Source organism: Durio zibethinus, chromosome 22 (assembly GCF_047325235.1).
Source record: "Durio zibethinus cultivar Kanyao isolate XHJ-2024 chromosome 22, ASM4732523v1, whole genome shotgun sequence".
Lineage (NCBI taxonomy): Eukaryota > Viridiplantae > Streptophyta > Magnoliopsida > Malvales > Malvaceae > Durio > Durio zibethinus.
The window spans coordinates 2,640,283-2,656,468 of record NC_143183.1 but is presented as its reverse complement, the minus strand read 5'-3'; the positions used below and the strand labels follow the sequence as shown (position 1 = coordinate 2,656,468).

Genomic DNA, 16,186 nt, shown 5'->3' with positions numbered 1-16,186 from the left:
TTATTTTTCTTAAGGAAAACACTTTTATTACTACTTTTCTTATTTTTTAGGGAAACACTCATTTACCTAATTCTTATAATAATTTCCCTATTTTTTAAGGAAACACTCATTTGCCTATTTCTTTTAATATTTCTTCTAATTTTTTAGGAAAATACTTCCTTACCTATTCTTTTTAATAATTTTTCTATTTTTTAAGGAAACACATCCATTACTTATTTTTTTTAATTTCTCTTATTTTTTAGAGAAGCACTCTCATTACTTGTTCTTTTTTTGGGGGAGAAATTTTTATTACTTATTCTCTTTTTTTTTAAAAAAAAAAAAACACTTCCATTACTTGTTCACCTATTTCTCTATGAAAACACTTTCATTACTTGTTCTTTTTTTTCAAAAAAACACACATTCATGCATCACATGTCTAACAAGTAATTCTTTGATTTACAACATTAAAATTTGCTTATTCTATCATGAAACATTTTTTTTATTAACATCAAATAATTTTCATGTAGAGGGCAATGAATCCACACATATACAATTACAAAATATATATATGTATAATTTTTTTTGTGTGAAACTTATATCATACATCTTTAAATTACAAGAATAAATATGTTTTTTATTTTATTTTTTAATTTTTCTCTTTCGTTAAATTAATGCATGAGAATTCCTTATACTAAGAATTCTTATACAGGGGGCAAAATATAAATACTTGATTTTAATTACTAATATTTTATTCTTATAATTTTTTCTAAAGTTGTTAAAGTTGAAGATAAATCAGAATAAATGATAAGGTTTTTTCAGTGAAGGATATTTAATGAAATAATTATTAATGAAATAACTTTTTCACAGAACGGTTGTTCACGGAACAATTACTCAATGAACAACTCTTTCATAGAACAATACCTTTACAGAATAGTTATTATCGGAATAACTTTCTCAAGAAACAACAGTAAAACCTTTATCGAAAACTATTTCATCAAAAGTTGCTTCATTAAAAATCATTCTACAAAAGATGCTTTACTGAATATTATTTCACTAAAAAAAAAAGTAAAAATAAACCTGGATTATGGTAGGGTTCTTGGCTTAATTCCACTACTGAAATATTTTAAAGAGTTTGACTTGGTAGATCAGATATAAAGATAGTTAAGAGGTTTCTTTTAACATTTTCCTGAAATATAAGTGCTTCACCTTTTTATTTCAGAATAGATAGTAAAATTTTATGTTTACTATACCTATCACCAAAAATTAATTAGACTTTCACCTAAAGCTAATACATTAACACCTTTTGTAACAGTCAATTTCCTCATTATTCACTATTATTCATATTTAACACATTTTATAACTGCCAATTTCATCATTATTACTATTCAATGCATAAGACATGTAACTATTATTCTTGAAACTTGTAAATAGGTGTTTTTAAAGTTCATTGGGGGGACTTTTAGAGACTTTTAGACTTTGACAGATTTTTCACCATTTTCTTTCAAACTCTCTCAATAATATTTTTTTTCCTAAATTCTTTCTAAGCCTTATTTTTTTCTCTACTTAGCCTTATTTCATCACTTACCACCACCGACCGTTATGCTCAATACTTTAAGGTCTACTCAAATCTTTCTCTCCGGCCATCTCTTGGTATATCTTGTTTTACTTGTTTGCAATACTTTCTCACCTTAACAAAGAACTCGTTTATGCTGTACTCAATATTTTAAGGTCTGCTCCAATCTTCCTCTCTATCATCTTTTAACATATTTTATTTTACTTGTTTGTAATGCTTCATCACCTTAACAAAGTACCCATTTACAACTTTCATGCCTACAATGCTAACCATTTTTGGCAAGCATGTCATTACTATTGTTGGCTTCAGTTTTATTATATATTACTCTTCAACCATGGAGAAAATCTCATCTTAGCATTCATCCACTCTTAACCTCACCTAAAAAGCACTAAACGAAGAAAAAATGTTACTTTTACTTTGTAATAAAAATGATAGTCGGGCACAACATAATGAGTTAGAATCAAATGGCAAATCATTTGTAGTCCCAAGTCAAAAAGGGGCTGGGGTTGAAAGATATCTTAACATGGAACCAGAACTATGTGATCATAATCAATCATTTATGGTCTTCACTTGCACAAGTAAGATCAATATGCATGGCATGGACACAAAACTATGTGATCAAAAGGGAAAGCTTATAGAATGTGCCAATCCTTCAAAACAGGAGTTAGAGTATAAGAAAAGTGTTACAAATGAGAAACATTGCTTCTAGGATTTTAATGTCAATGGAGGGTTGCTTAAACTATCATGCTGGAGCTATATAGGAGGAATTAAGACATAAACAAGAGAAAGTTGGTTGGCATAGACTTATTATCATAGGCTAAGGTTTCTCTCAATGGAGTAATAGACCGTGCGACACTTGGATGGACGTTTTCACATATGTTAGCCAAGGATAATTCAATATCTGAATAGGCAACCAACAAGCAACAAGTTAATCTCAAGAATATATAATGATATACCAGAATATATAATGATATACCAGGGTATAATGGATGCATACCAAGGTGACCCCCGACGTTTTCGTAAGAAAAAATATTTTATTAATATCGAGAATAGTACAATAAGTATAAAACAAGCATTGAGTCTTTTCACCATCGTTGAGGTCAAAGAGGTAGCCCTAGATAAGTGATCTAGCACGTACCTTAGCTAGTGAGGTAGCCTAATAATACACCAACTATTCACCTCCTCTAAAGAACTTAAGACATTTTATAGCTATGCTATATAAAATCATTACAATATTTGAAATAAGGATACATTTTCCTAACACATGGGATCTACCCTCTCCCTTGATACATCTACCTAGTCATAACCCTATACATGAATGGCTCATGACATCTTATGCCCAGTTATGGCCTTATACAGGGTTAGCTTATAACATCTTTCCCCACCTATTTTGTTAATGCCTTTGTCGACTTGTTGGCTTAAAATTCTTCAATCTTCTACTTGAATGCTCAAAGATCCTGGTTTCTCTTCCAATCGATTTCTTATTGTCCTAAGCCTTCTTATTTCACTAAATATTCATGAATTATTTTTTGAGATACTCAAGATACTTTATCAGTTAAAATCTCTTTAACTAGATGTTCTAATGGTGGCTTCATGATAATAACAGCCTTGGTTAATTCATCGTGACTTACATCTTTGGGGTCTACATTATAAGGCTTTAAGTTGCTTACATATAATACTAGATGTACCTTCATCTATTTTGACGAGTTGATTTTGTAAGAAGCATTCCCCACTTTAGAAAATATCTTCACTGGACCCTTATACTTACACATTAACCTACAGTTCTGCTTTCTTATAAACTTGGTTTATTTGGGCACTAGTCTGATAAGAACAAGATCACTAACTTTGAATTGATGTGCCCTTCAGTCCTTATCTATCTATTTTTTCATGCATTTTGATGCCTTCTCTAAGTATGCTTGCGTAATTTTTATGTTTTATCTCTATTTTTTACTAAGGTTGAAAGCTCGTAGATTTTTCTTTCAATATGGCTCAAGGGATGTATGCGGTAGTCTTAATAATTATCCAGTGATCACTTCAAATGGACTCTTATTTGTGGAAGAATACTTGTTAGAATTAAAATAAAGTTGAGCTACATCCAACAATGAAGGCTAATTCTTTTAATTAGCTTAAACAAAATGTCTTAAATATTCAGCCAATAATTCATTAAATCATTCAATTTGACTATCAGATTACGAGTGACAACTTGAAGAGCTAAGATCTCAAAATCTTGCAAAGCTCTCTAAAAAATGACCTAGTGAATCTCAGATCCTTGTTATATCTTTCACGATTTAATACTTATAGCCGAGAATAAATGTAGCATATTTTGAGAAACGATCAATTACTATCAGAATAGACCCAAGATCACTAATCTTAAGCAGGCTCAATATGAAGTCAAAAGAGATACTTTTTCAAGGTCTTGTGGGCACAGGTAGTGGTTCAAGTATACCTATTAGTTTTTTTTTTTTTTTTAACTTTGTCTTGTTGGCAAACAAGGTAAATCTTTGTATGGTCCATCACATCTTATCACATGTGAGGCCAATAATAACCTTGTTTTAGTAAAGTCATAGTAAGTTGCCAACTAGAGTGACTCACCCACAATATGTCATAGCATTCCCTCATTAGCATCTATCTCAGACCTTTAGCTTTCGACATAAACAACCAAGGACCCTTTGTCAATAAGATCTCATTTTCTTACTAAAAGTATTTAGACTTTCCTTCTTTTACTAGCTTCATGATGGTATTGGCATGCGAGTCTTTTTTTATATTATCTTTAATTAGCTTGTGAATATTTGTCATGACTTTACTAGCTGTTATTGGGGTGATTTTGCTAAAGGCAGCCAACTTTACCTGTCTACTCAATGTATCTACTGCTTGATTGATTCTTCCAACAATATGCTCAAAACAAAATTTAAATTTGACTAAAAACTCCAACCATTTAGTTTGCTTAGCCATAAGCCTTGGCTAGGTGAAAAAAGGACTAACTGCCAAATTGTTTGTCTTAACTACGAATTATGAAGCCAACAAATAATGCCACCATGCTCTCAAACAATGGATTACTGCTATTCTTTCTTTTGAGCCATATATCTCCTTTCGATTTGCTCATCTTTTGACTTTCAAATACTATCAGGTGCCATTCTTACAAAAAGCACTCATTCAATAGCAAAATCATATGCATCTATTTAAATTTCAAAAGGCTTCTCAAAGTTAGGGAGAGCTAAAATAGTGTCATTCATTATGGCTTCTTTCAAGCCCTTAAAAGCCTCTTAGCATTCACTTATCCAACACCATTTATGCTTTTTTTTCAATAGCTCCATGAGAGCCATGATTCTATAAGAGTACCCTTTTATAAATCTCTTATAATAGTTGGTCAATCCTAAAAATGAAAAAAGTTTACTGATATTTTTTAGTGTTAGCCACTCCTTGATAGCCCTAACTTTTTTCATGTCCATTCTAATATGACCTTGTTCAATAATATAGCCTGGGAATGGATCCGTGTTTGAGCAAATGCACATTTCTTCCATTTTATCATACAATTGATGGTCTTGTAGTATTTGAAACATAAAACACAGGTGCTTTTTCAAGGTAGAACTACAAACATTTATGTCATCTAAATAGATGATCACAAACTTGTCAAAATAGTCATGAAACACTTAATTCATCAATGTACAAAATGTGGCAGGGGCATTACTCAATCCAAAAGGCATAACAAGAAATTTAAATGCACCATACAATATTACACAAGTGGTTTTTGGCTCATCTCTTTTAGCAATTTTAACCTGATGATAGTCAGATCTGAAGTCTAATATGGAAAAGTATTTAGCCTGGCTTAGTTGATCAAACAAATCTTTAATAAGAGGAATAGGATATTTGTTTCTTATAGTAACTTTATTCAAGGCCCTGTAGTTCACACATAACCGTAAACTCTCATAATATTTTTTTAACAATAGCATGGATGCCCTAAATGGTGCTTTCGATGGTCTAATGAATCCAACTTATAAGAGCTCATCTAATTATTTTCTCAATTTAGCAAACTCTGGTGGAGCCATGTGTTATGGGCCTTTTGTTGACGACTTAACTCTTAGGAGAAGCTTAATTTCATGGTCCATCGATCTTTGAGAAGTAAAACCTTGGGCTAAGATGAAATTACAGAGATAAAAAGTGCAAGATATGACCACGACCATGGCTGCAGTTGAATATCTTAATGACTATAACAATTATCCCTTAAAATGAAAGAATCCTCCATCAGGTGGCAGTAACTTCAACTTTAAAAATGGGAGAAAGATGGCCAAAGTGGATTAACCCTTTAGTGGGGGATCAGATAAGAAATCTTCTGGTCAAGATAATTCCTAACTCAAGGCAAACAATGCATCAAATTTCAAGTTGAAACAACCGCTAGCTTGCTTCTTAGGCTAGGGCCCCATTAGCTGAATTGCACATAAAAGTGCCTTTAATGCGTTGAGAGCCTTTTCTCAAAAGTCTTTCAAAGCATCTAAAATTGTTGAAAAAATTAAGGAAGAGCCAGTAAGGATGGGCTCAATACGGTTCCTCAATGTCCTTCATACCCAACTAAACATAATAAAAAAATAACCTATGAGAGGCCTAATGTATGTGAACTTAGTACTCAATAATAAAACCATAAAGGTTATGGTAGATACGAGTGTAACTGATAACTTTATCATAACAAAGAGGTAAAAAAATGTGGTCTCAAAGTTAATAAAGACTATGGGCAAATGAAAATGAATAACTTATCAGCCTTTGCGATTAGTGGAAGCTCCAAGAGTGTGATTACCAAGTTGGGGCCATGGAATAGAAATGTAGACTTCACGATTTCCCCCATGGATGACTTTGATGTTATATTAGGATTGGACTTCATGATGTTGGCTCAGGCAATCCCAATCCCCACTGTTAGTTGTCTATTATTCTTGGAGCAACGTCCGTGTGTTGTGCCTGCCACAATCTTCCCTAAGAGTGGGAAGAAAATGATTTTAGCATTACAATTCAAAAAAAAAAGGTAAAGAGAGGGGAACCTTTCTATATGGCCATATCGATTTACAAAGATAGGGTTGAGCTAGAACCAATACCCGATGAGGTGCAGAAAGTCTTGGAAGAGTTTAAAAATGTGATACCAGTGTCATGAGCCAACCTTGTATAGGCTATGACCAGGTATAGGATGTTATAAGCTACCCATGTATAGAGTCATGATAGAGTAAAGGTGCTAAAGGGAAGGGTAGATCTCATGTGCTAGAAAAAAATATCCTTATTTCAAACATTGTAATAGTTCTAGGTAGCATAGATATAAAACCTTTTAAGCCTTTTAGAGGGGTGAGCAGTCAGCATATTATTGGATTGCACGTGCTAGACCACCCATCTAAGGTTACCCCTTTGGCCCTTATGATGGTAGAAAGACTCGATGCTTTTTTTGTACTCATTGTATTATTCTCAATATTAATAAAACACTTTTTATCTTAGGAAACCTCGAAGGTCACCTTGATGTACTCCATTATGTCTCGGTATATCGTTGTGTATTCTTGAGATTAACTTGTGGCTTATTGGTTGCCTATTCAGATATTGAACTATCCTTGGCTGACTTATGTGGAAACATCCATCCAAATGCCTCACAGTTTATTGCCTCATTGGGAGAAAGCTTAGCTCGTGACACATGGTATCAGAGCACAGTTGAGAAGTGTTAAAGAATTGATAAATTGGCTACGAGTGATGGATTTAATGACTAATAGAGGATCGAGGAGCTTGAGGCACGGTGGTTGCCCTAAAAGCTCATGTGGTAACTCATGATTGACTAAGAAAGATTGAGACATCCCAACAAGAGTTGTCCCATACTCTACATAGCTTGGTGAGGCAACCCAACAATATAACAATTACTCACCCCTTCTAAAGTGCTTAAGAGATTTTATAGCTATGCTACCTAGAGCCATTACAATGTTTGAAATGAGAACACTTTTTCCTAGCACATGAGATCTACCCTCCCCCTTCGCACCTCTACCTGATCATGGCCCTATATATAGATGGCTCATGACATCCTATGCCCGGTCATGACCTTATACAAGGTTGGCTTATGACATTTGTCTTGTGTAAGCCACTTATACCTAAGTGTGCAGTTATCATGTGGATGGCCATTCTTAATAGGCTCCCTTCTAAAGACAGGTTGAATGCATGGGGATTGCAACTGATGGGTGCTATATATTGTGTAAACAGGATGATGAATGTAGGAATCACATTTTCTTTATGTGTAGCTATTCTAAGGCAGTGCGGAGGCAGGTCTTACAGCACTGTCAGCTACGAAAGGAAGTTGAAGATCGAGAGAATGAATTTCAGTGGGCAATTGCTAGACTCCGAGGAAGGGCTCTACTCTCTGTTATATTGAGACTGGCTTGGGGAGCTTACATCTATTTGATTTGGAACGAACGGAACAAAAGGCAATTCAAGTCAGAGGAAAGAAACAGTGAACAGATTAAGGAGATAGTCAGGCTAAGAGTAGCTGAATTAAAACATGTTTATTTGGATCAAATGGGACCTAAGCAGAGAGATGTTTCTAATGTAAATAACTGATGTGATACAAATTGTACAAACTGTTTTACAGTAACATTGATTTGCTGCTTCTTGGATGATAAAACTACAATTTATCCACACACACAAAAAAAAAAAGCACAAGCAGCTGTTGTTTTAACTTTTAGTTGATCATAGTTTTGCATGTCAGAAAAGAGGTGCATATCAGAAACAACCACGTCACCAATCCCATTTTCATTGCCGTTTGAGAAGGATCCGCAGGCATATAGGAAAGGAAACTCTGAAGCGTCTCTTCTTTGCTTTCCTTACACTAGATTCTGCCATACGGACTGATTGTAGATGAGGCCTTTTACATCACAGCAGCAGTATTACGGACCTTTCAATGGCAGCAGCAGCAGCAGTCTCTTCTATCATTGCTTTATTTCAAATGCTGATCCTTAGCAAGCTGGAAAAAAAAAACTTTACTGATCATCAACATAAAATTAGGGAAAAAAAAATCATGCTTCAATATGGGCAATTAAACAAACCTGCCAGCCTGGATTCATTGTATGTTGGGCAGAACAACCTCACAACTTGGGAAGTCTTAAGAACTATGTACACCACCCTCGCCAATAGGAGTGAAAAGGGCTTCAAAATGCGAGTGAATCCCATTTTCCTCCCACACTAATTCATCCCACCAATCCTTTTCGGCTCTAATTCCCCTCAGAGTCTGTTTCAGCTCTGAGTCTTTACAAATCTGCTTCAACTGAGGGCAATCGTAGACACTAATGTATTCAAACAAGAGCCTAGTCTGAGCATCTTCCCAAATATGAACCAATTTAGGAAGATACTGAAGTGTTAAACTTTTGAGTGAAATACAACAAGATTCAGTGACCTCTTCCACAGAAATGATCTTTTCGATTGCTTCACAGTCATCAACCAGCAACTCTTCTAAGTTGGAAATGAATTGCAGCATTGAGCTTTTGAAAACATAAGTCAACTTTGGGCATGCATACAAAGACAAAGTTCGTAAAGCTGCAAAGCTTCCTTTGGGGACAACACCCTTCCAAATGCTTGTCAAACTCCATGAATAATGAATACTTAAGTACTCCAGGCATGGAAATACACTCTCAGTTCCCTCCTCGCTGTCCACAATAGTTTCAAGGTCGGGACATTCACTTATTATACAATATTTCAACTTCTTAATGTTGCCAATCCCAAACTCAGACAGCCTGTGGACGTCAAGATGATGATGTAAATAAAAAGCAGTACATCGAGCCAACACATTAACAATTGCATCAGGTATCTTCTCACTGTTGACAAATCTCAAGCATTGACCGGATATTAGACCATAATTCAGCTCTACATGCTGTGGGACTCGTGATGCATTAAACTTGATGTCAGCGCCAACAACAAATTTGAACTCTGTTAAGCTTTCTTCCTTCCAGGATGCACTATCTCCGAGGAACTGCTCAAGAAACTTGACCTCTGGGAAATAGAAGGAAAGAGAAGTCAACAATTTCAAGTTGATCACTTCCTTAATGAAGGATTCGACACTCTTATTCCACCAATTATCTCCTGGGTACACACTTATGCTTAGTGTTTCCAATGCTTCAAGTCTGGAAATCAATCCAGGTGGCAGCTTAGCATGCTTGCTGTTGGTGCTAGATCCATAGAAGGATACTTCCAAGTAGCTTAGAGAGTCCAGCTCAGCAATCTCTTCAGGTAATTCAATGATCTCCGTGCCCCGAAGATCAAGTACTTGAAGAAGTTTAAGAGATCCAACTTCAGAGGGGAGCTTGACTAGGCGTTCGCAATCACGAAGAATAAGTGTTTCTAGTCTTTCAAGATTTGAAATTGACTTGGGCAAGTACTTGATTCTAGTCTTGGATAGGTTCAACAATTTAAGGAGAGGCATGTTGTGAAAGAAAAGATCGGGTAACACTCTCAGCTGATAGTTCCTTTGCAGAAACAATGTGACAAGTTTAGAGCAACTTGGTTTGTCAGGCAGAGCGGACAACTTATCATTCATCAAAAACATAATCTCGGATTGTTCCCATTCTTCCTCCGTAGGCGGCTCAGTTAGACCTGCAACAACTCTTGATAAATACTGACCATCAGCGCTAGTGGATGAGGATCTATCTTCTGGCTTCAATGGTTTTGAATAAGTTCTCTGCAGAAACTGACAGCCTTCAGTGTCTGATGACAAGATTTCCAACGCTAAATCTCTCATTACATCACGCATTTTGATTAATCGACCACCTTCAGTAGTTTCCAACAGTAAAGCACGTAGAAGAGCATCAAGAATATCATGTCCCCTCTCATATGCATTAGACCAACTTCCAGCAATTAAACCTTCTTGGATGCAATAATCTACAAATTCGCTAGGACTGATCTGTTGATCTTCTGAAAACAAGGCACGATAAAGAAAGCAACTCTTTAAGCTACGAGACTTCAGGCGGTAGAAGCTGAATTTTAATAGCTGGACTAGGTCCTCCATACGAGATTTGACATCTCTACCAGGCTCTGAAAATTCATTCAAAGCATGCTCCCAGACAGGGACATTTTTTTCATCAACCAGGGCCCTTCCAGTAACAATAATTAACAAAGGCAGACCACAACACCCTTCAACTATACCTTTTGCAAAGTGGTTGATACTTGGCAAGTCAACTACCCCACCCACTTGCTCACGGAACAGTGTCCAAGCTTCTTCTTTGGAGAGAGGTTCAATCTGGACCACTCTAATCTCCCCCGCATCATGACAAGCCTTCAATTCTCTAGTTGAAAGTATCATCATGCTACCATTTTCTTGGCTGGGATCAGGAATGCCCATTTCCTGTAGATCAATCCGCTCCCAAACATCGTCCAGCAGAAGCAAAAACTTCTGGCCCTTCAAAATTTGGAATGGTTCAGCATTGGAAGATGCAGGCGGCAACTGCTGTATAATTTGATCTTGTATCTTCCTTCTGCTCCAGTATTTTGAGACTGTCACCCAAATGATCAAATCAAACTTGTGTTTTGTTTTGGGATTATTGACTAATGCTCTCAGCACAGTGGACTTGCCTACCCCACAAACTCCATGAACAGCAAGTTTTCTGACAGTTTCAGTACTGCCCATGCATTCCAAGATCCTTGACACACTGTGCTCAATATTTGTCATTGCAGCTACTCTTGTTTCATATATCTCCTGAACTTCTCCACTTTGAGAAAGAATCTCAGCCTCTGCTTCATCCATTACTGGAATATCATCTTTTGCTGGAGGAATTGCTGCAACTGGTTCCACTATCTCTCTATTACTAGGCGTGGATAATGCCAACGTTGAAGCAGGTTCACTCGGTTGACTGACATTTTCCGTCTCTTCAAGATCTTCTTCCTTCTGACGATGAGCAGCCTCCATTTCTATTTCATGGCTAGAGAATGTCCCTTCATTTTCATCGGGAATAATCTCCAGATTTTCTGCTGCCAAAGATGGTACATGTTCTGTTTCAAAAGGAACAAGGCTTGATTAGATTTTGCTCGGGTAAGAAAACTTTTGGCAAAGAAGATATTGTATATTGTCATTGCTACTAAACTACATGCATTAACCTCACCTGTTGCCGACAAGGGTTTCTCAACTGGAGTACTTGTTCTTTCTCTGTTCACTTCAACATCATCAGGTAAGCGTTGTATCTTTCCAAATTCAGGATCACGTTCTGAAATCACTTCTGCTTCATTGATCTCCTCGGCCTTTTCTGGTACAGCTCTCTGATCTTTTTCATATTTAATTGCACGGCTAGACATATCAATTGGTGATGATAATAAGATCTCAATTTTTTTCTCTTTTAGCATTGCTTCCTGCTGTACAGCTTCCTCTCCTTGTTTGCCTGATATTCCAACTTCTACCATAAGCTCACCTTCTCCTTCGGCTTTATCCCTTTTTTTTAACTTCCAAATTGGTGACAACAAAAAGCACAATCAGTATGTTTGTCTTTAAATTAGAACCTAAGAAAATGCGGATAGATAAGAAGGCTGCAAGACAAGGAGAAAATCATGAATCAGACTGTACCTTTTCTATGTCGAACTGCCGAATGGCGGTGTTAAGATCTCCCACCCGACACCCTATATGTTCCCTTTCAGATATCTGTACATTCCTAAGCTTTGGCGTTTCAAGAACTCCATTACAGAAGATCTTCATATTGGGGCAGCATTCCACGGTTACTTCTTCTAAGGATGGGAATACAATATTATCATTTCCTGAGTAGAATCCGGTGAGCTCTGGAAGATCTTTTATCTTCATGGTCGTTAGACAAGGGAAGGAAATCATATATGCTATTTCGTATAGCTTTTCCTCTGTTTCAACAACTTGTACCATGCTCCGACAGTCAATTATCTCAAGACGCCTGAGCTGCACTAGACATCTAGCCACAGAGAGCGATAGTAGATATTTCAAATTACCACAACCATCAACAATCAATGTTCTCAAACTTGGAGCGAAATAAGACGTTGTTGCAAGTTGAATAGGCCATATCCTTTCAATGTTGAGTCTGGACAAGTGCAAGTCCTCCAAGCTGGGGAACACAATCTGTAGATACACATCTTGTTCTATGAACATAACATGTATAAATACAAAAGAAGGTGAAAGAAAGCAATAGCTTTTGATTTCTAGTGAGATGACACGACGGGGCCTTATAGTCACAGGGAAGTTTGGAAAAAAAAAAGACGTGAAAAACGGAAAACCGATATAAATATTAAACATATTTATTTGGTTTGATTTCATTTTCAATCCATAAAATGCATTTGGTTCCGTTTCATTTCAATTTTTGATAACCAAAATACAGGACATTAACTAAAACTTTTATTTAAAATCAAACCAAACGATATCACCCTAAAATTCTGCCAATGAACTGTTTTGCCTAATTATTAGTCCACTTGTAATTGTCCAAAAAATATATTATAAATTACTGCAAGCATGTTACAAAGAAAAAAAAAATAGCATGTTGATTATTGATGTGTTTTGAATTCTTTAAAATGAAACTCATACCAATTCCACATAACATTTCACTGGTTAATGCCTTAATGTTATGTGTTTGGACTATTTGTATATATAAATGTAAATATTTATAAAATATAAAACATGAAGCATAAATAATTAAAATTTTAATTTTAATTTATAAGTAACTTAATAATTCTTAGTTGAAATTTTTATTAACTATAGCAATTCAATATATATATATATATATATAGATCTATATATCTGTGAAAATTATAATTAAGCCATTGAATGCTCCATAATAAATAATAAATACCTGTTCATTGAAAAGTGGCTTGGTGCTTGCATTTCCATGCTTCTGCAGGTATGTCTTCTCTTCGGAGCTAAAGCTGATGAGCTGTGGCAGCTCTTGGAGTGTCATGGACTGTAACTGAGAAAACTCATTATTTTCTGTAGCAATATACTGGACTTCCAAACCATTTTGGATGTGAAGTTTCTTCAAATGAGAAAAATCCTCCCCACTATTTAACTCAGTAAGTACATTCTTGATACATTCAAGTTGATCTAGATACAAATCTTCCGTCTTCTCCAACAACATTTCCACCCCATGGCCCAATGAAATGCTTGTATATAACCTGAATTTCAGTGTTCTTGAGTATTCAAACTCACTGGACCAATCCCACGCATCACCACCAATAAAAATCCTGTATCTCTTCAGTGTCTCAATGAACAGGCGTTCTGGAATTATTTGGGCATTAGGAATATGAGCATACAAAGTTGTTAGATGAGACAAATAGTTCAATTCGCCAAGGCTAGCATTTCTTCTTTTACTGCCAAGTGCTTCATCTTCCCATTGAACAAAGCTATTGTCCATGTATAATTCTTCTAACATGGACAATTTCAACAAGACATTTGGTGGGATGATTTCGAGTTTAGTACAATTACTCAAGTCTAACAAATTTAACCGAGTCAATTGTGCTATCTCCCAGGGTAGTGCATTTATATCTGATTGCGCAAGGCTAAGGACTTTTAAATTCTTGAGTCCTCCAATAATGGTTATGTCTTTCAGTGCACACTGATGTAGACGCAAAGTGTGAAGGTTTTTTAGGGGATAAATCGACCCAGGTAGGTATGAAAAATGCATTCCGGTTAAATCCAAGATTTTGAGTCTTTTTGTTTGTTCAAAGAAGGTGGCTGGAATTTTCACGGAATTGTCAGTGGCCATGCAGAAAAGGGAAAGATGGGGACACTTCACCTCATCAGGAAACTCACGTACACGAGGATAACGTAAATTAATCCAACTGCGATTTTCCATCTCCATATAGCCCTGCTCGAGCACAACACCATCTCTCACCAACACATTGTAGTCCCTTGATGCAATTGACATAGCAAAACCCAAAACAATATTATGGATATCAAACCTTTCATTATCATTACTATCGAGCAACAAACAAGACGCTTTGAGCACAGTCACTGCTGTCAGTACACTATCTCTCGCTTCTTCTACTGTCCGGACGAAGCGTAAACATCCCAAACCAAAAGCGTACTTCAGCAAGTCTTCAATGAGCCCGTGATGACCGATAAAACCACAAAGCAAGAAAATCGCTTTAACCTCCTCACTTTCTAAACAATTATAACTCAACTCTATAGCTGAATATAGGTTGCCCGCACCGATACTTCTAAATGAAAGATTCTTCATTTGAAGCAAAGCATTCTTCCATACAAACAAACTTTTGTTTTTCAAAGTAGTTGCAACAGTTGTAATGGCGAGTGGCAGTCCCGCGCATTCCTTTGCTACCTTGATAGCTATAGGCAGTAAATCCCTGCTTTGAACATCGTCACCAGCCGTCTCTTTAAACATATCCCAGGCTTCTTCCTCATTTAAAACATGAACTGCAAAATTTTTCTGGGTACCCATCCCACTCGATAAAACATCAAGAGATCTAGAAGTTAGTATTATCTTGCATCCCTCATGCTCATTTCCAAAAGGAATCCCAACTTCCTTAACATCTAATCTTGCCCAAATATCATCTAAAACAACAAGAATTTTCCTCTCTTTGCTTAATCTTTCTCGTAGTTGAAGTGCCCTTACAACCATACTTTGTTCCTCAAATTTTAAACCCAATAAGTCCGCAATTTGTGTCTGAATTTCCTTAACATCAGGGGTCACAGTTACAAATGCCATAAGTACGGAATCAATTAAATTTCTCTCCATGACTAGTTGAGCGACTTCTTTGACCAGCGTGGTTTTGCCTACGCCAGCCATACCGTAAACCCCTACAATTTTGATACTATCATCTTGCAGTGCCTCCATGATTCCATTCAAAATCAGCGTCCTTGACCCGAATGCTTTGAAACCTTCAAATGATGCGGCTATGATACCATGTGGGCCGACACGATATGAAACCCTATCAAAATTTCTCTGACTGAGTAGCTTAGAAACAGCCTTCGCCACCTTTTCTGCTTCCATACTAAGCTTGGAACGAGCCCCTAAATTGGGGCACAAGCCAACGAAACACTTTTTCTTTGCTTTTTCTTCATATTCCATTACTTTCCTTACATCTTCAGCGATGATCTTGTCGACAGTAGTCAGCCACCTTTGGACATCATGTTCAATCTTTTCTCCTTTTCTAGTAGCAGCATCAACAGCATGCAGCACTCTTTCTCTAGCTTCCTCCAGGCTCACAACTTTATGCACGAGACTCTTAACATTGTTCTCATGATTGGAAATGCAGTTCATCTGATTTTTAATTGGATCGATCACATACTCCTTTGCTTTGGCGACAATGGAGCTAACGATGTCAATAACAACCGCCATTTTTTTCTTCCAACCACTGTGAAACAAAAGAGAATGAAACAGATTAAACAATTGAGAGAGAAAGAAAAAACGAGATCAGGGAAAATTGTTGGGAATATCGACTCAAATTTCATAAGAGATTTGTTTGAGATTTGTTAGAGATTTGTCAGATATTATTTGATGGACAAAAAGACTTGCAAAAGAAGAATTCCAAGAGAAAGAGGATTCTTAATAGGCAAGTTTGACTTACAGGAGAAGAATTCTAAGAGGAGAGGGATTTTTAATGAGCAAGTTTGTATGATTATAAATAGGTGAAGTCTTTACAGGGTTAGGTATGAGAAAAAGATGTAAGAGAGTTGTAGGG

The 16,186-nt window shown here is 36.2% G+C and overlaps 1 protein-coding gene across 1 annotated transcript; it reads right to left on the bottom strand.

Moving 5' to 3' along the window:
• Nucleotides 1–8,081: 8,081 nt before the first annotated feature.
• On the bottom strand, nt 8,082–15,858 carry LOC111307005 (uncharacterized). The gene is made up of 5 exons (XM_089751775.1): nt 13,342–15,858; nt 12,102–12,617; nt 11,647–11,980; nt 8,605–11,536; nt 8,082–8,522 (listed from the first exon to the last, which is right to left on the bottom strand). Exons 1-4 carry the CDS (start codon nt 15,841–15,843, stop codon nt 8,661–8,663), a joined length of 6,228 nt encoding a protein of 2,075 aa, XP_089607901.1. The 5' UTR covers nt 15,844–15,858; the 3' UTR covers nt 8,082–8,522; nt 8,605–8,660.
• Nucleotides 15,859–16,186: the final 328 nt, after the last annotated feature.